Source organism: Oreochromis aureus, linkage group 10, assembly GCF_013358895.1.
Source record: "Oreochromis aureus strain Israel breed Guangdong linkage group 10, ZZ_aureus, whole genome shotgun sequence".
Lineage (NCBI taxonomy): Eukaryota > Metazoa > Chordata > Actinopteri > Cichliformes > Cichlidae > Oreochromis > Oreochromis aureus.
In genome coordinates this window covers 20,059,352-20,083,788 of record NC_052951.1, presented here as the reverse complement: position 1 = coordinate 20,083,788, position 24,437 = coordinate 20,059,352, and the positions used below count along the sequence as shown (strand labels likewise).

Genomic DNA, 24,437 nt, shown 5'->3' with positions numbered 1-24,437 from the left:
AAACAGCTGATTGATTCAAAACGTCTCCGATATTTGCAGCTAGTGAGGTGATTATCTGTTGATGGCGCAGGGGAGATATTAACCGAACAGCAGGCCTGTGTTTGTCTGCTGCTTTGCAGGAAATGGCTAATTGCCAGAGTAACTAATTTGCCTCAATATTAACCAAAAAATAACACAAATAAATTTAAAAAAATATCGATTTCTGGAGTGCAATGCATTGTTTTTATTTTTCGCTTGCATGCCGCTTGTAAATAAAGTACGCCAATTAAGAACAAACCTTTCCACATTATGCTCTTTTATAGTTTCACACTTTTTCTCCAGTGAACCTTTGTTTGCAGCAGACACACGCTCACTGTTAACTTTTCAATGCAAATTTTTGATTCCCAAATAAATTAAAACCAACAGCCGAAGCAACTGCCAAATATATAATCTGTGAAACTTATCTCCCATGAATCATATGACGTCTTTTGACCCACAAACAACACTACCCTTACAAAGTAGAAGGTGCAATCATTTTGTGGCAAAGTGGATTTCATATATATCGTTTTTTTTATCCTGCTAGCAAGCATCATTGACATTAAAAATGTATCTGTTTTTTAAAGAGTGATCTGGACAAGAAGGCAGCAGAAATTGCAACAAATATAGGATAATAGTTCTATAAATATATTTTAAGTGGCCAGAAAGGACTGGGCTGATTATAATGTAGGTACAGTAATACAGTTTTAAAGATTGACTTTGACTGACTTTTCTTCAAAAAGGAAAGACATCAAAGAATCACAGTCTACAAGAAGTCAACAAATTCAAATATTTGGGTACTGGTGTGAGCAGTGATGAAAGATCGTTGCATGAAATCAAGATTCAGGTTGCAATAACATCCTGGTAAAACGGAGTTTTCCCTTCGCACTGTTGCCAAGTGCTTGCTTACTTATTTGCTTGCTCATCTTATTGTTGGGGTTTTCTCTGTATAATTGTAGGGTGTTTACCTTACAATATAGAACACATTAAAGTGAATACTGTTGTGATTTGGTGCTATATAAATAAAACTGAAGTGAATCTAAACTAGCAAACATTTAATTTAACTGACAAATTTCCTTCAACACAAGAAAGAGTCGAAGATGCCTACACATGGAAGCAAAGCATGGACAATGAACTAGAAAGCTATTGAGACTATCAATGCAGCAGAGACGTGAATATCATAGACCTGAACTGACTTACGAAGAAGTCTTTAAAAGAACAAACACCAAAAGATCCCTATGAAGAACATCAGAGACAAGCAAGAGAAGCAAGATTCTTTGGACGCACTATGAGAACAGGAGGACTGGAATGTCATGTTACATCTGGAAAAATTGTAGGGAAAAGACGGAGCAGAAGAGAAACCATCAGTCTGGATGAAGAAAACACAGAATGAGCTGCTGCACTGTGTGAAAGATAGGGCATCTTGAAGGACCATGATCTGTTTCCATTGTGCAAAGCAGTTAAGAAGATAGTTCACTCTTCGCAACAAAGTGTTTTGATGAAACGTGGTTAACAGTGGCTGTAAAAGAAACCCCCTGACCCCCCATATGATGACATACTGAGGAACTATAGATCTTTCTATTCAAATATGATATTTAGTATTTCTTTCACAACTGAAAATATCAGTATAAAATAAAGTCCTGCTTTTATCTCAACACAACTGTGGGATTCTGCAACTTTAGTTCTGTTATGTAGGTAAAAAACTTTTCCAAGAATATTTTAATTGCATGCTTTTTATGGGTTTATTTAAGAAATGATGCATCTACTTATTCCAGCTCTGCATGTCTTGCAATTATACCTAAATAATTCTCCTCACATTGATTAAGCCTACTACATTTTAACATAAAATGTGGCTCTAATGTGCTGTAATTTATCAGAACTTTACTGTTAAAAACAACAACAACAAATGTTTTCAGATGTTTAACCGGCAAAAATGAAATCATTCTTGGGTGGGTTTAATCCTATTTCTGTCTTCCTTTCACTCTCTGCTGATTCATGTAAAGTCTCTGCATGACTCACTGGAGATCTCAGTCACACATGACTATCCATCACAGCTCTGCAGTGACTCTGTGTGTGATGATAACGGTGCCAAACCAACCGTAACGGCAGTTTAGCAGCAGTCACAATAACAACAACAGCAGCAAAAATGCCAGCAGAGAGACTAGAGTATAAAAGATTCCTGATCCAGGAGGAGCCTGAGTCTGTTTGTGCACGTTCACCGTGATGGGTTGTTAATATTGTGACCATTCTTTGAGTTAATATTAAAAAGGTCTTTAAACTCAGAGTTTATATGGAAATGTTGCACCCTAGAGGCAGTCAGGATTCACTGCAGAGACAATTTCTGTTACAGATTTTTATTTTTTAAGATTCAGCTGAGTGGAATAAAATGACTTCCAATCTAAAATATCCAGGTTTCATGCTTGGAAAAAGCCCAGCTTGGAAAAATATGTTCTAGGCAAAACTTTTCACTCAAAAAATATCAAAGGAGATTTGTAGGTGTTTGCTTCCTTCTTTGTAATTAGCACTCAATATGCAGGCTTTTTGTGGGGCTGTTAAGTGTGGGTCTTTGACAGCTGACAGCAGGTGGTTTCAGAGTCTACTGAAGGCTCTACTGAGGTTTTGATATCTGTGCATGTGACACAGAGTCGACTATATGGACACTGCAGGCTCTTCACATCAGCCTGCTGAGTTTGCTCGTCTCTTTGTCAAGTCTGCGCTGCTGCTGCTGCTGCTATCATCAGCAGAAACACGCGCTCACATGTTCATATATCCCTTTCCCGTCTTACATTCAGACCTCAATAAATCAACTCTGATCAGAAATAAGCTCACAGAAATGGACCTACTGTGGTATTATGTGTAAAAAGTGCACATGTATCTTGCTTTTTCTCTGTCATAGGCTTAATCAGGAAATTACATGGGCATCCACATGAATGCACACACACACACACGCGCGCGCGCACACACACACACAGAGTCTGGACAATGTGCTGACCTCAGTAAGCCATTTCTAAATGTTTATTGTTCAGAGCAGCAAGAGAAGAGAGAAGGGGGGAACAGTACCAGCTGCTCGCTCTGTTTTCGCTCTCTGTTGTTCACTTTTTTAATGACACAATGAGGAACAAATGATGTAAACAAAACTATTTATAATTCAGGCACTTTGAATAAATGTAAATAGAGTCTAAAAAGCTATAACATGCTTTGCTTAATGGGAAGAATAAAAGTATTAAAAATAAGAGTCTGTCTGTTTAATCTCTTGATCAATTTGTCTAATATTCCCCTTGTGTTATAAAACCCAACTGCACCAAACTATCTGAAAGTGAAGCTGCCAGTTGCAGCTCACCAGTCAATGCCAAAGCACTGCCAGTCCTGCCAATCAGGCCTTTGAACTGGTGCCACTGGCCCCAGTTAACCTTTACTGTTGATTTATTCAGTCTTAGAGATATTTTGAAAATAGAAATAGCTACTGCCGTTCATAACAAAACATAAAAATAGAATTAGACATAGAAACAGTTAAGCGGAGAGCTTTGCTTTTCTGGGATTTCAAGCTTTCCAACAATGTCAGCACCTTCCTGTTTCAAATCCAGCATTCATATCGTTGATCCAGAGTCTTGACCAACTAAATTCTCACATCTGATTAACGCACTGCACTTGTAGTAATGTTAACAGTGTGGAAAAAGAAACATGTAGACGCACACCTATGAGTCATACTGTAGTAATAAATAAATAGGATATAAATTTGATTCTGGATTTAACAGGGAGCCACTGAGGAGAAGCCAATATGGGAGAACCTGGAAAGTTCATTCTGTTCAAATGGACATTTTTCAGTGGGAGACCCACTCCCACCAGTTAAACAGAGTCAAATTTCTGGGATTTACTTACCTGGACAACTGAGCATGCATCAAGACCAGTATGGGAGAAACATGCTATCTCGTCCTAGTTCCTGTACTCTGGTTGCAATATTTTGGATCAACTGGAAGCTTTTCAGATAGTTTTGAGGACAACCTAATAATAATGAATTTCAATAGTGTGAGCTATGTGTGAGTGGGTTTAATCTAGGGGTCTAGAGTCTGTTTCAGCTGATATATGGCAAGAGGTTGGCTACACCCTGTACAGGTTGCTAGTCTATTACAGGGCTATACTGGTTTGATTAATCTAATAATAGTAATAACTGTGAGATATCGCTCGATCCATCCATCCATTTTCTTCTTCCATTTATACAATTGAGGGTCATGGGGTGCTGGAGCCTATCCCAGCTGCTAGAGGGTGAGAGCGGGGTACATCCAGACAGAGCTAACACCATTATTTAATTTTTATAGTGTAATCACAAATTAACCCCAGCACATGTCTTTGGGGGAAAGCAGGAGTACCCGGAGAGAACCTGCGCTGCCTCGGGGAGAACATGCCATCACAGAAAGATGGTGGACCTTCTTGCTGTGAGGCAGTAGCGCTAATCACACTGCCCTGATGTCACTTGATATCACAGAAAACATCACTTGGCTTTTTAGTGAATCCAGTGGTGTGCACAAGACTGTTGCTAATCCTCCACCTTTGTACCATGACTTTGAAAATCAAAGAAAACAGCCACATAAAGTATTTCACCGCTGAGCTGAATTTTTATGTGGGCCTATCTCATAATAGACCCACATGCTCGTGTGGAAAGCCACCCTCTCTTTTTTCCCCCTAACATATAGATTTACCACAGAGGTGTATGTAGCGCAGTATAGCAGTGGGTCCTCTTTGTGTTTGCATGAATCACTGTGTGTCTGCGTGTTAACCCCTCTGTGGCTAAACAATGGAGTCCAAAGCAAAGTGCTGACATGAGTCCAGGCATGCCTGCCCCCCCCGGCCCCTGACACCCGTGGGTGTATATATACCCCCCGTTCACACTGCCTCCGCACACTGTTCAGTGGAACCCTGCGACACACAGCTCACCAGTTTGGGTAGGTCCAAGTTGTTAAAGTAGTTACCAATACAGCACAGTTTCCCAGTCTATGAATGTAATGGAGCCTAGGCCTCTAATGCAACAGTCCAACTAACAACAGGTGGTCTTACGAGAACAGAAGGAAGCCAGTGTACTTTGTTTTATTACATTAACTATAATATGAGGAAGTCATTTTAAAACAAGTGAAAACAGCAAAGAAGAGTGAGCAGGAGGCTTGAAGTTAAAGGCTTACATTGAAGCCTGGTGTGACAAACTGGGGCTTTAAATTTATGGCACAGCAAACAGTTAGCTGCAGGTTTTTTGATTTTGACCTTCTCACATCCTTTCCCGACTGTTTATGTATTTTTTAACTTTGCAGGTACTGCTGAAAAAGAGGACAACATGGCTTTGACAAACCCCATGCCCATGGGCCCTTGGAAGGTAAGCATATGCTTTACACATCATCTTGCAGGGATGCAAGCAGCAGCACAAGTTTTTAGTTTATGTACAGTAATATCTGATTCAGGCTGTACTCAGTGTACCCTTTTTGCTTTTTGCAGATCACTGTGTACGATCAGGAGTACTTCCAGGGCAGGCGTATGGAGTTTACCGCCAGCTGCCAGAACATCATGGAGTGCGGGATGGAGAACATCCGCTCCCTGAAGGTGGAGTGCGGCGCGTACGTATCTGATGAGCTTCCTTGCTCTTCTGGAAACCCTCAAACTGTTTAAAGAAAATAAAACCGAGTGTCTTTCCTTCAGATTTTGGGTGGTTTAGATAGAAGCTGTGCTCATTATTCTTTTCATTTGTTTCTGGCTTCCAGCTGGGTGGGCTACGAGCACTCCAGCTTCTGCGGCCAACAGTTCGTCCTGGAGAAGGGAGACTACCCCCGCTTTGAGGCTTATAGTGGCAGCAACTCCTACCGCATTGAGAGAATGATCTCCTTCAGGCCCATCTGCTGTGCTGTAGGTTAACACAACACACTATAACGGCCATTAGCTGACATCAGCTTATTCTCAAATTCTGCTGAGACTTCTTTTTCCTCTCTTTTGCACAGAACCACAAGGACTCCCGCATGATCATCTATGAGATGGAGAACATGATGGGACGTCAGTTCGAGATGTGTGATGATTACCCCTCCCTGCAGGCCATGGGCTGGTTTAACAACGAAGTTGGATCCATGCAGATTCAGAGTGGAGCGTAAGTTCACAGTCACTTTAGATCACCTTCACACAGCTGACAAACACACAGCCACTGGAAAGCATTGACTGCTTACCTGATTCAAGCGTGTGTCTGTGTGCGTGTTTTCCTGCAGCTTTGTGTGCTACCAGTACCCTGGCTACCGTGGCCACCAATACATCATGGAGTGCGACTGTCGCGGAGGAGAGTACAAGTGTTACCGTGAATTTGGCTCCCACGCCCAGACTCCTCAGATTCAGTCCATCAGGAGGATCCAGCACTAAGAGGGGAGCGCCTTCTTTAAACCTCCTTATCTCTCCACTCCTTCTCCCTCTCCCTCCTTCCTGTGCTTCCATCCCTCCTTATCCTCCTCCTCCTGTCCCGCAATCTCCATCTTCCAGCTAGTCAAAGCAGGATCTGGGACTGGACTTCAGGTGCTTACTGGCGTCAGTTGTGTCATAGCACTTTTTTTTTTAAAAGAAACATCACAAAGAAAAGAAAGATGTAAGAAAGACAGAAAATAGGAATGACAGAAATGAGAAAAAAAGTTGAATCAGTGTGAAAGAGAGGTGTCATCTGGCGAGGCTGCAGAGATGCAAAAACAATCAGACTTTTTGGCTCTTTTTCACCACTGCTGGCATCATCATCATCGTCACTGTCTTCTACATCAACCAGACCACCAGTGTCGCTGTTACTGTATAATTACTGCCTGTGTTAAAGACGATGAATAAAGAGAATGAGCAAAAAGACAGAGAATCACAATGCTGACACATATCTCAGTTACATCTGTGTGTGCTTTTTGTTTTTCTTCTGACACACTTTAACTTTAAACCAGCCTGCAAAGCTGCATCATCTTATTGAGTGACTCCCCGAGCCAAAGATAGAGCTGCCAAAGTTTGCATGAGGCTAAATATAAGAGGCTGAATTTTGGGTGAATGTGTATGAAATTGAGTGAAGCAATTTCCAATACAAAAAATGCAGTAAGCTCAAATAAACATGTCTTTAAAGACCTGTTTAATAGTACAGAAGTAGGAATTTTATCTATTCTATAGCTGGTTAAATGAAAACTTTGACAGAGTTAAAGTTAAACACCCACAGCAGCTGCAAACCCCACATTAGCTCTTAAATAGTCTTATTTAAGTACATATTGCTACCAATAAATCGGTATACCCAGTGGTTTTTACTTCAACATAAAGATTTTAGAATTTTATTTATCTAAAATTCTGAATGTAGGATTTTCTAAATTTTTAAAACTAGCTTTACCGTTACTGATGCCTACTCTATATCAGAATAAGTAATCTCTGGGAGCGACATACATCTTGAAACCACTAGAGGCCGCTGTGGGATAGAAAGACAAGTGCGACAACTGTATCTTCTTGACGGCCGATGATGACATGTCAACAACAAACATGGCAGCCAGCAATAACTACTGGGAAGGTAAATAATGGTGCTCTGTGTAATAAAAAACAAACAAACAAACAAACAAAAAAACAGCTGCCACCACGTAAGGCTTTTTGTTATCCAGGCCATACAAATTCAGCAATTCAGAAACTTTATTTTATCCGCGGTTAGAAGGTGTTTTTAGCCGGTTTCGAGCTAACCGTTTAGCGTGTTAGCCTTCGTAGTTCAAAAGTCAGTAGTCAGACTTCAGCTTCCTCCTTTAAGCCAGCTTCATGCTACCAGAGTTTGTAAACCTTTCTGTTTCATCCTCCGTTTACTGTTTATAGGCACGTAACAGGAAGATTTCAACCAAACAAGTCTTGCATCGTTAAGTGTAAACAAACAGGAAGTTAATAGTTGTTTACACATATATGGTCATTCATTGCTGACCACCAAATCAGTCACCTCGTTAATCAGATGAAGGCTTTCGTGATGTTATGGTTGCCATGTATTGAGTTATCTCCTTACATTTGGCTGAAATCAAAAATGAGCCCAATTTTCTGTTTTGATGATCATAATATTATGAAAAACAACTATTTTTATAATGATAAAAATGCTTTCTACCTGTACTGTGTAGTCTGTGGTTTATCAACTTTTTGAGGATGTTTGTAGTAAACCAGTGGTTCTCAAACTTTTAGATCCAAGATCAAACTTTGGATCTCTGATACCATCCCAAACAATAAAAGAGAATCAAAGTTTCATTTCATTGTATAAAGGTCAGCACACTGTCAGCAGCAACCCATAATAATTCAGTGTAAAGGAAGTGCTGTAATGTGTTATTGGTAAATGATAATTAAATGATGCCATTTAAAATACACTTTACAGAGATTTAGTTATATCAAATCTAATATGTACCTTAGAAAATAAAACACTCTAACCCTGCAACAATAATGTGAACTAAATAGTTTAATTTAACATGCTTCTGGTATCTTAAAACACCAGAGTTTCCGAGGCTTTATGCTTAATGCTTAATTCTTTCACTAACCACGTGTAGTCGGTGACCCTTTAAATCCTTCGGCAGATTTAAAGAATTTGTCCAGAATTTAACCAAACTTGAACACAGTGATCATCTAATGGGTCTTCCACAAAATTGTGCTCAAGGCCAAGGTCACAGTTGTCCTTTTACAGATACACTCTTGTACATTTTCACGGCATAATGTTGTTCCACACTACTTCCAGTTTCACCAAATTCTCACTCTTGATGTTGTGAACAATATCCAGTTGTTCACTCAACTTTCTTTCTGTGCTTCACACATTACAATGACCTGTGAATCATGACCCAGATGAGCTTCTCCTTCGCTGACACTCTGGGTTTACATAAAATGATCTGCCTGGGTCTTTCTATCCTGACTGGACTCCTGTAGATCCTGTGGCATGATATTGAGGGTTGTCTAATTTATTTGTTTTTTGTCCCCCCCATCAGATTTGCGTAAACAAGCCAGGCAGCTGGAGAATGAGCTTGACCTCAAGCTAGTCTCCTTCAGTAAGCTTTGCACCAGCTACAGCAGCAGCAGCCCAGACCAGCGGATGAGAGACAGCAGGTTGGCAGCGCTTTCCCCTCTTCACTTTAAACATGTACCCTCGCTCAAATGAAATCTTATTGGATATTAAAAAATCTTTGTGCTTTCAGAAGCTTTAGAACATATAATTGTTGACTTATTGAATTTAAATTTTGTCTTTTTTACATTTTTGCTGAATAAATAATTAACCCTGAATTGGGTGAGCAATACATTTAGTACTTATTTGTTGCCTGTGAATTCCACCGCTCTTTACACTCCACATTTTGTCAAACAATAAATTTGAGCTTGAGCATCCTTTCTGTTTCCGTCTGAAATCAGGTCTGACTCTCTGGGCTCATCTCACGACAACTTGCTTGTGGCCATGACGACTGAGCTGGACCAGCTCTTAGCCAATGTGAGTTAAATGTCGCACATGGTATGGTAACATACAGCTACCAGCTAAAAGTGTTTATAGGATGCCTTTCAGTAGCAGACAATTGTGTTATTCTATGTTTTTAGAGTCAAACAGACTGTTAGGCCTGAAGCGCATTTGTTAAATGATTTTCGAGTAGTCGAATATTTCAAAATAATAAACCCTTTGTTGTTTTTAAATCACATTATCTCTTAAAAGGTTGTCTGTGCTTCTGTGGCTACTTGATAAGAATTTAATCCTTTTTTGCAGCTTACAGCAGTCAATGACAAAATGGCAGAATACACTAGCACCCCTGGAGTTTCGTCACACAACGCAGGATTGATGCACACCTTACAGAGGCACAGAGACATTTTACAGGTACATAGACTTCCTTCACTTTGTTGTAGGCTGTGCAATTAATAAAACTTTACTTTCATTTGCAGTTTTGTCAGGCGGCACAGTGGTGTGGTGGTTAGTGCTGGCGCCTCACCGCAAGAAGGTCCTGAGTTCAAAGTTCAGGGACATTATTATTATAATTACTGCTTCACAATGATCATTTTTAGCCCTCCACACTTTAAATTTTATAATTAATTACAGTTGAACGTAGGTAAATCCACCTTGAAAAAACATTTTTTTCATGTCTGTGAGTGATCATATGATTAGTATTTTCCCCTCAGTCAAGGACAAAATCTTTCACTTATTGCTACATTTATGAAATATGTACTGTATTTTGCCCTGATATTTTCCAATCCTGTTATTTTATTAGTGATATCATGTCACACTGGCTGTAGTTTATTGTGTTTTATTTTGCAGGACTACACTCATGAGTTCCACAAAATCAAAAGCAACTTCTATAGCCTGCGAGAGCGAGAGGACCTTCTGGGCTCAGTTCACAGAGACATTGAGTGAGTTCCCTTCCCTCTCTGATCAATAAAAGACTTCATGTTGTTAGAAAACACAACCGTGAGTGAAGCGTCAGTCGCGCAGGCCTCGAGGCTGGTCAGCGAGGCCCTGGTAACCTTGCTAGATAAAACTGTGTATTGCCCAAAAGGTTGGCAAGTGTTTGTCAGCACTCACTTGGTGAAACTGGTAACAAAGAAATATATGGCGCTGCTGTGCTGTGGTTGGCTGTAGTTTGCATGGAAAATACGACTTGCTCGCCAACCCTGCCTTCAAAGTAAAAGTTGTGCCTTTTGAAGTGGGTTGGTTGCAGCAGTAAGGCACAACTTTTATTTTAAGTGCTTCCCAATAAAAAAAAAAAAAAAAACTTGGTGGCAAATGTAGTTTAGGCTTCTCATGGAGGATAACTCTAATTTTTAATATTAGAAGTTCTCTTATCTTTTTAGCTGTCATGTCTTTTATCTCCCATATGTCCCAAAATGTTACAAAAATGCGTTATTCAATCACTTGCTTACTCTCCTGCTTAACGTATGCAGAGTTTTCCTTTTCCTCCTGTATTCCTTCCATGCCTATTTTTTGTTCACACCAAATCTAACATTTTCAGCTTTCCTTATTTTTTGTCCCACTTTTCTGCTCTCTTCCCATCCCTCCTCCTCTCGTCTGATGTTATCCCTGACCAGCAGGAGGCAGAGATGTCCATTCAGTGTCTGGTTTCCCCTACCCTTTAATACTCTGCATTCCCGCTATCATATTTCATCCTCTAATAAGAGACACCTCTTATTAGCCATCTTCCCTCCTCTTCTCTGTATCTGTCTGTGTCTCTCTCTTTCTCCGGGGATCTCTTTCCTAAGTGCCTTCTACAGTAAATCAAACCACAAGGCTTTCATTGAGCCAGAGCTGAGGGAGAGTGGTTACATCTGGCCTGCCTGATGCAGAGAAATGCTTTTTCACTAGAGGCGAGGAAGAGCAAGACAGTCAGACAGAGGGAAGGAGACTTTCTCCTGATTTGACTTTGATTGATTACAAAAATGATGAGAGTGAATTTTAATTATTCCCACTGAGATTAGAGGTGTGGAGGAACAGTGAAAGGAGTGAGCCAAAAGAACAGAAAATAGATGATGGATTAAAAAGATTATTAGTCCAAATAGAAATGGGATGGTGGTGGTGTAAATAAGAGATGGAGGACGGAGCTTTGGGTTAAGCACTTAGAAGCTTTAATGCAGGAAGTACATCAGTATCCCGGCATGTGTTTTTAGGAGGGAGGGAAGTACCTGCAGCACTGATGACGAATCATATCCTTCTCTTGTCACAGGGAGGTTGACGTATTTCGATGTTAATCATATTGTCTAAGCATCTGCACACACTCATGTTGCAGCTGTAATAACGTTCCACCTGCGTGACTAATAACATAGTTTTTGGTGCTAATCTGATGCTGGAGTTTACACTTCTTTCATTTTCTTACTCAGGTCCTACAAAAGCAGCTCAGGGGTGAATAACAGGAGGACAGAGCTCTTCCTGAAGGAGCACGAGCATCTAAGAAAGTAAGACACATCTTTAAGAAAATCAGTTTCACACTTATCACAAGAAGATTGAGAGCTATTTTCCAAAAGTCCTCGTTGTTTACAGCCACTTTATGTGAGAGTTGAATTCTTTTCTGCAAAGTTTTTTTTCCTCTGTGATGTGTCTGCGGTATTTCCACTGATGTAATAAAAAATGACTGCATCAACTCAGACACTTCCTGATTGGAGTTATAGCTTTCTGTTCAGCTCGGTTGGGTTCTATTTATAAAATCGAAGCGATGCAGCTTTTATTCAGAAGCTCGTCTTGCTTGTGTCAGTGTGTGCCGGCATGTTTGTGCACATGTCAGTACTTCACAGCACATGATGCTCGTCGCAGCGCCGTGGTTTTGTCCGCACACTTTCACGTGACTTCAGATAAAGAAAATAAGTGAGCAGAAGTAAATCTGGAGCTGTGGTGACAAACAGGTTTCATGTTGTGGAAATGCTATCCAAAGGGGAAAAAGAGAACAAAATGTTTTCATTTAGAGTGTCCCAGTTACCTTTTTCTTTAACCTCCACTGCTGTTGTGCCCCACAAGAGTGCCTCCTGCAAATACACCATATTTAAAAAAAGATTTATGTTGTGGGAGGCAATAGTATATTAATGTCACATTTTTTAAGCTCTGCTGTTAGTAGCAAAACTCCTGTGTCAGTCCTGATTGTCCTGATGTTCCCAGACAAGAAAAGGAAGAAACAGACATTCTGGGCTCATCCAATTCTCATTAGAAGGCAGCAGCAGGTAGATTATGGTTTGATCTAGGAGTTGAAGATGTATTGTGTCTTTCATAAATTTGAATGTCAGTAGGCCAGCTTGAATGCTTGTTTCTAGACTTGGGACCACATCTGAGAAGGTAGACAAATCATTTGAAAGAGCCCATCGACACAGAGCACTGTCTATCTGTCTTTTTAAAAAATTATTTCCATATTGTATATTCAGTACAGGTGCACGATTTGAGCCATGAGCACACTTGTTGCCAAATGCAGTCACCTGATTGGTCCGATCTGTTTATTCAGATCCACAAAATCAGAAAAATTGAGCTTGGTTTGAAAAAAATGAATGCCGCAATTTTGTCCAGCGAAAATATGTGGTCAGTGTGAGCGGCTGCATTAAGAACAGGTGAGTGCGAAAAATATTTTAAACCCATCCTGTGTGTAAAGGCCTTATCAGTACTCACCGTTAGTTTGCAGGTGTTTTTTTTCTCCTTCCAGTATCTTCTTCACCAGCTGTCGTGTTACTTGTGTTGCCAGTGCTGGCTGTGTTTTCCCCTTCAGAAATAAAAAGATAATAAATAGATACAATCACACAACCTACTAATTTTACTGCACAGATTCTAAACTCTGAAGTCTGCCCACTCCTGCTAACTTTTCAGCAAAATGACACAGAAAACAGACCGCTCGCACTGCTAGCATTCCCCCAGGCAGGGCATCCAGCGTTGCTTCCACCCCCCTGTTTTACATTAGTTGCCAGTATTTGACTGGGCTCTCATTCCTCCTTTTAAAATACAGAGAATGACTAAGAATTCAGAAATCACGAAACAGCCCACCTTTAGTGTCTTCTGAACAAAATAACACATTGAGCTGAGCACTCGCCCTGCTGGTGCTTCCTGAGGCAGTGAATACAAAGTGGCTTCCACCCTGTTACTTGAGCAAAACCAGGAGTTCAGTTCAAACTTATTTGTAATTGCTTCTTACAAGGGGGAGGTAAGTCACTCGAGTTAGTTTTGGTTTGAACAGTTTGGAACTGGAGGGGAAATTAGACCAGACTCTATATTGTATATTGGCTTTATGGGAATGACTGCATTACTGCAGATAATGAAAACATGGCACATGACACAACTCCCACGCTCCCATCACCGCTGTTCCCTGAAGCAGTGGATCCACAGTTTGTTCCTTCCCCTGATTTGCCATTGGACTGAGTTCCAATTTCTCCTTTTGAAATACAAAAAATAAACAAAGAATAATAAATAAAAAAGGTAATTATTGTCTGACTCTAGGACAGAGCTGTGCTGCATATCACCTGGTGTAAATGATGGATATGAAATGGCTGAACTTCATGATTTTAATTTCTGTAACTTCTTTAATCCACTAATTTTGGCCTCTCTATATAATTGTTATTAAAAATCTTTTTTGGGGGGTCAGACACCTCCAAGTCACACCACAAACCCTCGATACGTCCCAAATCTGAATTCTCACATCACTCTGAAACTTTTTTGTAGCAACAATGAACCGAAACTTGTGAGTCAGCATTGTGGTGGCAGAAAACAGCAGAGTTAGTTTTTGTCTTTTAATCTTTAAAGAAAATGTGAATAAATCAGAGAGCCTGCACAGCTCACACATTTATTATTCAGTTTCCTGTGCGAGGGAATGCTCCACCTATCAGAGATCTATTTACAAATACTTACTTTTCATAGATCCTGTATATTTTGTGTTTTGTGCAGCAGGTTAAACAGTTGTTGTTTGCATTTAGATATATTAGAAAAATACACTAGAAGGCTATAATGATCCTAGCTGTGAGTTTAGATCAATATATTGGTATTTGATGATGAACACATGCAGTTTTCTGGTTGTTCCAGCAACAATTAAAAGTTTCTCCAGGCAGTTTGGATTAATGTAATATCTGAGACTGATTAAATTGTCGTAGTGTTTCGTAGGTATTTTGTTGTAAATCAAAGTCTTGAACAGTTTTTTTTAATGGTGAAAATGGTTTTGTTTGAAAAGTCTGGAGAGCCATTAAAGTGTTTAGCTACTTTAGTGAATAATCCACCGTGTCAGTGTTGAGATATGCACCACAGCTTTGAACTTACCAACTGACGCGGCTGTTTCTAGAGCCGGGAAGCCAACATGATTAGTCATCATTTAGGTGCCTTTCATTTGACATTTTCCTTAGTTAAAAATTTATGAGTTTCTTTGAGATTTCATTTTCAGGTATTTTACATGGTTGCTGCTGAATACTTATTATTAACATCCCATTTATTTACTTTTTCTTTAATGTTGAAGTATATCAGTTTTGTTTAATATCCATTAAAAAAAATTCTTGTTACGTATGTTGTAACTGTTAGATTAATACAACCACAACAAGGTCACACAGGTCTAGAGACCGTTCTGCAGCCACCATGCTAATCACTGTTCACTGAACACGTTTGCTCGGCGAGTTCAGATAAGTTGACGTCTTCTGTGCAAACTGCAGGTGACTGCAGCAATCCGCTAGCAACCAAAGTATTCACAAGGCCGCCACAAGGAGGCCAGTCATTAGGCTCGTGTGACTAATACCCAGTTTATGCTTTAGTGGGAAATCTGTGTTGTTGTAACCTGCAACGTAACCTGACGTGCACCTCCTGAGAAAGTCGCAAATCAGGCATAAGGCCTAACTAATCAGCATTGATGCAGGATTTTGTGAATATCAATTTCAGTAAAGAAAAGCTCTTCTTTGGCTGTCTTCAGTAAATGAAATATCAGCGAGCAGCAGGGGTCTGCATCTCATCAGGGCAAAAAAAGTAGGAGACATTCTGCTGCTTTAACGTTTTACTAGAAAGAACAGTAGAAATCGCAGCACAGGCTTGATCTTTAATCTGTGTGTGTGGTCGATCGCTTAGACATCACCTCATACAGTCACAGTTCCAGGCTTCACATGCCTGCTGTTGATTAGTGCCAAAGCTTGATAACCCCCCCAAAAAACGAATCAGGGGCAACCCTAACGGTGAGTCTTTGTTGAAGTCAGTCAGTTTTTGGTTTTCCTAGATGATATCTCAGCCTACAGTTATACAGTCAACTCTCATTGGCATGCTTGGACTGTGGGATCACACTTTTTGGCCTTAATGATGAGAGCATGTAATGCCTTTTTTTGTCTTTGAGAAAAGCAGTTTTGTGTTACATATTGACTTTATTCTCATTTGTATTTATTTGTATTATCTTTTGTTTTTTATTTGTTCCTAACAGAGGCAGTGGTTTTTTTTTTGAGAAAGGTCAGAGCAAGTTAAAAAGAAAAGAGTCTATACCTTTATACAAAGTATTAACACACATGAACATTTTAAATACTGCGTTGTATTTGATGAGTACTTCAGCTAATGCTGATACAGTTCCCTGAGCCAACAGTAACATTATTGACAGTGCCAGTATTGGACTTGTTGAAATGCCAGAAATGTGCTGAGATGCGCGCTGCCGTGATCACTGAACATGATTCAGAAATAAACCACCCACTTTAAGCACCTTCCCAACCATATGAGGAAAAAATAGCCCACCTGCTGTCGCAGTGTGGTTATTTCTTCCTCCAGTGCATCCTTGGTTTGTTTCGGATAAACAAGAGTTGCTGATTTTACCCAGGGAAACATTTTCCTCCTGTATCACCTGTAGAGGAGGAGCAGACATCAGCGAAGACAATCTATTAATACTCTTCAGACAGTTTAGACTCTCAGATTGAAAATCCAGGAGTTAAATTTACCTTTAACAGTGAAACACAGTCTCAGCAGTGGTCTCTAAGTTAAGGAACTGTTTTTATTGTCAATGTTATGAGATGTTGGGCGTGCTGTTATCTAGATAGCTGGAGCTAAAAGCTTGAAAGAAGAATGCACATAAACTCTGAGACTCTGTGAGGCTGATCTGAGAAACCACTGTTGCGCTTTGACTTCTCGAAGGTGTGAACATGTCAGTGATTGATGAGGAGATTCTTGTTTGGGATTCGGTGGGAGGGGGGGTAAATGCATTATATGAACAAATGTTCAGTACTGAGTGTAAGAAATGAGGTTAAAATGTGTGGCATCGTCTCAGTATTGAGGGCTGCTAAAAGGATTCGATTTACCTATTAGCTGATTGACAGACAACACTTTGCTAGTTTTCAGTTTATAAAAATTTTGGACTGCTTGTTTTTTTATTATTATTATTTTATCAGTTTTTATTAAAGCACTCAATAATTTACTCAATAATTTGCAGCTTCACTTAAATTTGAAGAGGTGTTGATTGCATCTCATATTAGGACATATATCAGTTCACTGAATCAGTGCGTAGACAAATGTGTTACCTGAAGCAGTGGATCCAGAGTTGCTCTTATGCCACTGAGTCCCATTCACATTGCAGTATTTTATGGTAAACTTTAATATGTTAATATTGCAATAGTAAGTACACATGTTGAAGTAATGTTATCAGTGAGTGATAAAAGTATTTCACTTTTTTATGCATGGGATATCTGTTGTCTCTGTTGCTGTTAAGCTACAAAAGCTACATGACAGAGGAGAAAAAAAGTGAAGCTGTCTATTTAACTGCAGATCTACGTTCCTACATTCACCTGGGGTCAAGAGCTGTGATCGCAGCGATCGCGGAAACAAGCAGTGGAAATGAGATTTCTCCAGAGGGTGTGTGGGCACTCTCTTGGGTCTGGAGCTCGGTCATTCATGAAGGACTCAAGGTCAAGGTCAACTTTATTTATATAGCACATTTCCAGACAGACGATGCTGCACAAAGTGCTTACCAATATAAAAATGCCATTAAAAAGAAACAACGTAAAACAATAATAACAATATAAAACAATGATAGGACAATAAAAGAATTAAAACTATAACGAAGACTATTAAAATAAGACCAAAATGCTTGGGTCATAGTGTGTTAAAAGCCAGGGCATAAAAATGTGTCTTTAGTAGTGATTTAAAATGATCAAGTGTTTGTGCAGATCTAATATTTAGGGGAAGACTATTCCAAAGTCTGGGACCTGCCACAGAGAAGGCTCTACCACGAGATTTGAGATTAGTCCGTGGGATGGACAGAATTAATTTTGAGCTAGACCTCATGGATTTTCCTGGAGCATAAACAGAAAGGAGCTCAGACGGGTAAGAAGGGGCTCGGGCGTTAAGCGACTTAAAAACAAAAAGTAAAAGTTAATATTGGATCCTGTAGGAGACAGGAAGCCAGTGTAGAGAAGCTAAAACTGGGGTTATATGCTCTCTCCGTTTGGTACCAGTTAGCAGGCAAGCAGCTGCATTTTGGACCATCTGAAGACGATGAATGGAGGCCTGGTCGAGACCAAAATACAATGAATTGCAGTAGTCCAATCTGCAAGTAAGGAAAAGGTGAATAACACGTTCAAAGACGTTAGCCGGGAGGTATGGCTTTATCTTGGCTAGCTGTCTTAACTGAAAAAAGCAGGACTGGACTACTGCACTCACCTGCTTATTCAATTTAAAAGAACCATCAAGGTAGACACCGAGGTTTTTTACGTGTGTTTTACAGTAGGAGGAAAGGGGGCCCAGAGTGCTAACGATGTGATTATTGACAAAGTTGCCTCAGAGTAGAGCCGTTACTTCCTTACATCAAAAGGGCCGACAAGGTGGTTTGGTCATGTCCCACCGGGAGGAAGTCCTAGGGCGGATTCAGGGCATGCTAGACAAATTACATTTCTCAGCTCGACCGGATCCAGACCTGAATCAGGGATGGTTGGGTGGTTGGTTAACTGGTTCATTTGCTGGTTGGCTTGTTGACACATTTAGTTTTGAATGGTTCCTCTCATTTGATTTCTATTGGATGTGTTTGTTAAATAAACAGATGTCCAATGGTGGGTAGTTGATCCGCGTTATTGCCTCTGCTCTGTTTTCAACAAAGATGCCAACAAAACCAAATTTAAAAAAAAGACTCAGTGGTTCTAACTTTATAAATGTGACTAGTGATCAGATATGCAGAAATGGAAAACCATTGGAAACCATGTCTGTGTGCATATTGTAACTGTATTCATATTTATGTACATTGAACACAGGCAGATTTTTTAATTAAAGTTATAATGTTATACTATATCATAAGTAAAGAATAGGAAAATAAGCAAAGAAAGAAAAGTAGGGTCTGCTAAACATGAAGCTGCCTCGCCTCTGACTCTGCCGGCTAATAAAGGATCGTCTGAAAAAGCAGAGGACGGCAGCAGATAGATGGTGGGAGAGGTGGACGAATAGATGGAGGAAGTATAAAGCACAGTATTGATTTTTGGTCTCTAGTGAAGTCCGACAGGATGCACGCAGCTGCCTTTATATGCTCTGCTCAGCCCCAGACTTTTTCTGCCCATCACTTATCTTAGCAGATAATGCAAGCCCTTCTCTGTGTGTATGTGCACTGTTGACCCTCTGTATCTTTTCCTTACGTGCGCCTCGAGAAAATCAGGGATCAGAGCCAAACATTATACATCCATATGTTCAGAGCTGAAATTTTATACACATTAATGGACTTTCCCCAAAATCGCCCATTAACAGCACTTTCTCCTCCCTCGCAGGAATCAGATGAAGTGCTTCTCTTATGATAATAGACCCATCGGGCTGTGTGGGTTCATGGCACAGGCTTCCTTTGAGTCTTGTTGTATAATTCCATAACTTCATATAGAGAACATTTGAAATGATCTCAGAAGGTTATTTTAGGAAGTTTTAATCTTTAACTTTACTGAAGATGGTTGACTTACTTTTATCCTTTTTCTTGTTTTTTGTCCTATGTTCACAGCTCAGACAGACTTATTGACAACGCAATAAGGTCAGTTCTATTAATGCTTCATTTGCTTTCCTCCTCCCTTGCTTTGTTCTCACTCAACACGTGCCCATCATAAGCAAATGCAGCACATTTCAGTCTATTAAAACAAACTACTGTGGCTCCCTACTTTTAGCTCATTAGCTGAAACAAGCTTAATGTGATTCTGCGAAGACGGCTACTGTGTGCCGCCAATCCCTAATGGTTTGTCTCCCTGCAGTATCGCCATGGCTACCAAAGAGAACATCACATTTCAGCGTGGGATGTTGAAGTCCATTCAAACCAGGGTCACAACTTTGGCCAGTATCCTTTTATCATTGAAATCACTTCTCTTATTTTTCTCTAGACTCGACTTTCTTTCCTTTTTTCTGTGTTAAAATAAAAACGCCAGTTCTCCTTGTTGCACAGGAAAATAGAAAACTGCCTGTGAAGACAGGCAACACCTGTGCAACCACTCTCAGTCAGCTGCTGTCTTCAAGTTAGGTGCAATAAGACGGAGTCAATCTGCTATGAGTTTGCGATCGAATGGAGTCAACGTGGAAGTTACATGCAATCTGTGATAATATGGCGAAATTTGTAAGTGTGGTAAATAGGTCAAAACCACAAGTGAGGAATTACATTGCATGAACGGCCTGTTTAAGGTCATGCCAAAGCATCTCCATCAGATTTAAGTCCAGACTTTGATCAGACCAATCCAAAACCATTTTGTTTTTCACACAGGGCCAGTGTGAAATGACATCATCATTTAAAGGAGAGGTTATTTATGAGATCAGGAAGGTGGCAAATACTTTTTCACAGCACTGTACAGTCATGGAAAAAGGTTTTGAGAATGACACAAATATTGGTTTTCATAAAGTTTGCTGCTTCAGTGTTTTTAGATCTTTTTGTCAGTTGTTTCTGAGTCATCTTTAGAGGCTCTTGCTGGACTTTCTTGAGCACAACAATTTGAACCTCTTTCCTTGAAGTTCTTGATGATCCGATAAACGGCTGATTTAGGTGCAATCTTAGTAGCAATGATATCCTTGCCTGTGAAGCCCTTTTTATGCAACACAATGCTGGCTGCACATGTTTTCTTGCAGGTTACCATGGTTAACAGGAAGAACAACGATTTCAAGCATCACCATCATTTTAACAATTCCAGTCTGCTATTCTAACTCAATCATCATAACATAATGATCTCCAGCCTTGTGCTCGTCAACATTCTCACTTGTGTAAACAAGATAAAGGACTTTGCAATTCATCGGATCACTCTTCATAACATTCTGGAGTATATGCAAACTGCCTTCATAAAAACTGAAGCAGCAAACATTCTGAAAACCAATATTTGTGTCATTCTCAAAACTTTTGGCCACGACTGTATTTACAAATGTTTGCCAGTCTGTCTGGGTGTGAATGAAGACAGACAACCTATGTGACTGTCTTCCAATCAAAAAAGGTTGCCCAGAGGTTGACAAAGGAACACCCTCCACATCTGGGTGAACACTTGGTCACCATAACTACCAGGGAACCACTTTTTTCTTTCCTTTCCTAGTCACGAGGATGTTTCTGTCTTATTTTTACTTTGTGTGACTGAGCCATAAGCACTTAGTTAAAATAATAAATGCATAGCTAGATTGCACTAATAAATAAAAAGATGTACAGACCTAAGATGAACACTGACCATTGAACTGAATGAAAAAATATTTAGAAAATATCAATTTTTTTTGCTATTAAGTCTTAAATGACCATAATTTTAAAGTCTCGAGTCCATCTGACAGGCCTGTGGGTTAGTATAAGATGGAAAGGTTTGGATCCACTAAACCACACCGCTGGATTGCATTTTTGTTTTGGAGCCTTGCTGATGTGTTTTTTCTGCTACTCTCTGTCTCTTATTTACTTACTGCAAGGAAGGGAAACCCAGCTTGGGTCTTAATTATTTTCCTTCACCCTGCTACCCTGCCTCTCAGATCGCTTCCCCGCCATCAACAGTCTCATCCAGAAAATCAATTTGCGCAAGAGGCGGGACTCTATAATTCTGGGTGTGGTTATTGGTGTCTGCACCATACTCTTGTTGCTCTACACTTTCCAATGAATCGCCATCAACTGACAAAATATACGCACTGTAACTCTAACCAAGTGTATCCAAGGTGGTTTTTATTCTCTCTATGGCACAAAAACATAACTGACACAAAATATTGAAAATATGATGTAATCTCTCAGATTGGAGAGTTTATTTATTTTCTGGGGATTTGTATATTGCTGCTTGTATCCTGTTGTTATTTTAACTCCTTATAAATTTACATAATAACCTTTCATTGGGATTGTGTATTGTATTGACTTATTTTATTAAATTAAAAGTGACAAACTCACTTCCAGGTTGGTCATGCTCATTCAGCTTTATTTCAGACATGCAGAACTATGGCACAGTAAACCAGTCATACAGTATAAATGTATAAACATGAACATCAGAGTGCCAAGATCGGTGCATACAAGGGGGCAACCGCCCCGTTCATATCTTGCAGTATATTGTAAACATAATGAGGTTCAGTAGAGTCCAAACAGGAGTCAGTTCAGTTATGTCAGCACGCAAAGCAAGATATCACACTATGACTGCAGAAAGGCATTGTTGTGATACATAGACATGTGCTTAAAATTCATGTAAACAATGTACGAAAACAGCTTATACATCTTCCTACAGCCACAAAACTCTCGAGTCAAACAGGAGGAAAAGTTAATGTTTTGTTAATATTTAGTTTTGAGAAACAGGGCAGGCAGTGGCGACATCATGGACTAGAAGTGCACTGATGCCTTTTTTTCTGATCTTGTGTATTTGTTGTGTTTAGTGAAGCCATATGTGTTTTTTTCTTTTTTAATTTATTTGCAAATTGTAGTTTTATCCAGCTGTCTGCATAAGGCAGGAGTGCACCACTAGTTTGGACTATGAGAATATAGTTACTGACAGCCTGACACAATAGTGCAGTCTTTATCTTTCTTCCTCAGATCCTGAGTTTCTGACGTGATTGGGCATGAGTGTAGCCAGAAAAATAGAAATGTCCTGCCCTTCTTTCTTTCTTCTTTTTTTTTTTTTTTTTTTTTTAGGTCCGTAGCAGAAAACAAAACAAACAAAAACAAAACATTAAGTGGTACTTGAGAGTCTCTTCTTCTTGTTTGTGCTTTTTCATCGTTAAATTGCCATCCTTCCTCGTGTGAAAATTTGAGATGACTGTTCATTGCTGCATCTCTGAGAGCAAAACAGACAGAGGAAAAAGTTGAGAAACAGTTACACTGAGATTTATGTGTGTTTGTTCCATTTCTTCCTCTCATACCTATTGTAACCGCTACAAAGATGATCACAGCCACACCCAGCACCATTGCCAGGGCGCTGAGTAACATAGATAGACGCCCATACTTTCTCGCTCCCTCAGCATCCCCTGTCTGGAGAACAGTCCTCGACTAACGGGAAATGGAAGGAGATAACATATCAATTATTTAAGAGCAACACAGTAGCAAAACAAGAGCAAAACACCTGGATTTACAGTGTGATTTAAAGCCCGGAGAAATATGTCTATGGATAAAGTAAAAGCTAAATAACTGCGCGGCACTCACCACATTTGCATACCACAAGGCACAAATATTGAGCGGCCAGCCGGGACAGAAACAGGACAGCACGGCGAGCCAGAGGTAACTGGGGGGGTCGGTACCCGGTGGCACCTGAGAGGGCAGCTGTCCCAGGAAAAGCCGGGACGAGGATCTGGGTGGGGCCAGTTGCCCAACGGAGCCCGATTTAAGAGGTGATCTGTGTCCGTTCTGGTCCGCATCCAGGGAGCGGACACTCCCTCTGATGTTCAGGGAAAAAGAGTCAGATGGTTTGATGTTGCTCTGCCCGGTGGGCTCGGTGGTTGCTGTGCTCAGTAGCTTCTCCGTGTCCTGGAAGCCGGTGGGTATAGAAACTTCCCTCTCGCCAAGGGCGCTTTTCCCAAAGGCAGCATCAGTGTTAATAGCCATCACTGAAAGATAAGAAATATCTCCAAGTCGGATTCTCTGTCTGGCCGAGCCGCTTTCCTGTGGATGGAGACGCTGAAGAGTTCTTCCTTCAGATCTTGCCCATTGGGGGTCATCAGATTAAATATTACAAATTCAGCTAGCGTAAAGGCAACCTATTTAATTAAGCAGTCCAACTCCATCAAAATTTCTTATTGATGAGCGAGATGTTATTGATGTCTGAGCTTCTCTCGCGTTTAGTTGGCGGTGAGCATCTGGACGCACGCCTTGCCTCTTACCCCCACCCCCCTGTATTATGTAGTGAGGTATTACCGCATCCCCTACTTTTCTACAGCACATCCCTAATGCCGAAGCCTACTTATGCACCAGGCGATGCGTGTGACAATGCAGAAACAACAGCTAAACCCGTTTTTAAGTGAACGCGCGCGGTGCGTAAAAGCTTTCCATCTTTCCATTTGCGCGCGGGGGCAGCAGTTGGATCAGCATATAGAACACTATGGAGGGTGTGTGAGGGAGGGAGATGAGTGGAGCTGGAGCAGGGCGGACATTGAACCACAAGCCTCTAAACACATACACGACCTGCTGACTCAGACTCTGGTTGTATTCTGCCATATTAGAGCCTGTAACGGCATCCCTACAAGGAGCTCCCCAAATTTAACATCTGATCAGTCAAGAATCAGTTGAAGTGTTTTTAAAAAGCAATACTCGAAGTGCTAGTGCTTTCATGTCTTATTTTATACTTTTATTTTTTTATATTCTGTGTTAAGCACATTGAGTTTACATATAATGAAATGTTCTATATGTGCAATATATATATGTGTGTCATTGCCATAGAAGCACCAGCAGTTCACTTATTATGGATGCTAAGCTGTTAGTGGGTAGGACCTCCATTTGCTCTCCAGACAGCCTCAGATCTGGGTGGCATGGATTCCACAGGGTGTTGGAGACGTGCTTTTATGAATGTGCTCCATCAGAAATGATAACAATATGCAGATTCTTCATCTGAACATTGCTCCTTCGAGTCTATCGTTGCACTGCATCACATCC

At 40.3% G+C, this 24,437-nt stretch overlaps 3 protein-coding genes across 3 annotated transcripts; 2 read left to right on the top strand and 1 right to left on the bottom strand.

The window, feature by feature from the left end:
- The first annotated feature begins 4,927 nt into the window (after positions 1–4,927).
- Positions 4,928–6,871, top strand: LOC116317297 (beta-crystallin A1-like). The gene is made up of 6 exons (XM_031736011.2): positions 4,928–4,955; positions 5,316–5,377; positions 5,497–5,615; positions 5,760–5,901; positions 5,994–6,136; positions 6,252–6,871. Exons 2-6 carry the CDS (start codon positions 5,339–5,341, stop codon positions 6,397–6,399), a joined length of 591 nt encoding a protein of 196 aa, XP_031591871.1. The 5' UTR covers positions 4,928–4,955; positions 5,316–5,338; the 3' UTR covers positions 6,400–6,871.
- Positions 6,872–7,452: 581 nt separating this feature from the next.
- Positions 7,453–21,701, top strand: LOC116317296 (Golgi SNAP receptor complex member 1). Its single transcript, XM_031736010.2, has 9 exons — positions 7,453–7,552; positions 8,979–9,096; positions 9,394–9,469; positions 9,737–9,844; positions 10,280–10,371; positions 11,833–11,907; positions 19,386–19,415; positions 19,630–19,712; positions 21,356–21,701. Exons 1-9 carry the CDS (start codon positions 7,510–7,512, stop codon positions 21,478–21,480), a joined length of 750 nt encoding a protein of 249 aa, XP_031591870.1. The 5' UTR covers positions 7,453–7,509; the 3' UTR covers positions 21,481–21,701.
- A 121-nt stretch (positions 21,702–21,822) lies between these two features.
- On the bottom strand, positions 21,823–23,705 carry LOC116317267 (trafficking regulator of GLUT4 1-like). Its single transcript, XM_031735981.2, has 3 exons — positions 22,995–23,705; positions 22,715–22,841; positions 21,823–22,629 (listed from the first exon to the last, which is right to left on the bottom strand). The coding sequence occupies exons 1-3, from the start codon at positions 23,391–23,393 to the stop codon at positions 22,616–22,618; spliced, it is 540 nt and encodes a 179-aa protein (XP_031591841.2). The 5' UTR covers positions 23,394–23,705; the 3' UTR covers positions 21,823–22,615.
- Between the last annotated feature and the right edge of the window lie 732 nt (positions 23,706–24,437).

What these genes read in the sequence shown, in the direction of transcription:
- LOC116317297 (XM_031736011.2), top strand. Translation starts at nt 5,339, where the DNA reads ATGGCTTTGACAAACCCCATGCCCATGGGCCCTTGGAAG. An exon ending in TGCCCATGGGCCCTTGGAAG is followed by an intron (nt 5,378 to 5,496) that starts GTAAGCATATGC and finishes TGCTTTTTGCAG; the next exon opens with ATCACTGTGTACGATCAGGA. An exon ending in ATGCAGATTCAGAGTGGAGC is followed by an intron (nt 6,137 to 6,251) that starts GTAAGTTCACAG and finishes GTTTTCCTGCAG; the next exon opens with CTTTGTGTGCTACCAGTACC.
- LOC116317296 (XM_031736010.2), top strand. Translation starts at nt 7,510, where the DNA reads ATGTCAACAACAAACATGGCAGCCAGCAATAACTACTGGGAAG. An exon ending in CTTATTGACAACGCAATAAG is followed by an intron (nt 19,416 to 19,629) that starts GTCAGTTCTATT and finishes GTCTCCCTGCAG; the next exon opens with TATCGCCATGGCTACCAAAG. An exon ending in CAGGGTCACAACTTTGGCCA is followed by an intron (nt 19,713 to 21,355) that starts GTATCCTTTTAT and finishes CCTGCCTCTCAG; the next exon opens with ATCGCTTCCCCGCCATCAAC.
- LOC116317267 (XM_031735981.2), bottom strand. Translation starts at nt 23,393, where the DNA reads ATGGCTATTAACACTGATGCTGCCTTTGGGAAAAGCGCCCTTGGCGAG. An exon ending in CCTTGTGGTATGCAAATGTG is followed by an intron (nt 22,842 to 22,994) that starts GTGAGTGCCGCG and finishes ATTTCCCGTTAG; the next exon opens with TCGAGGACTGTTCTCCAGAC.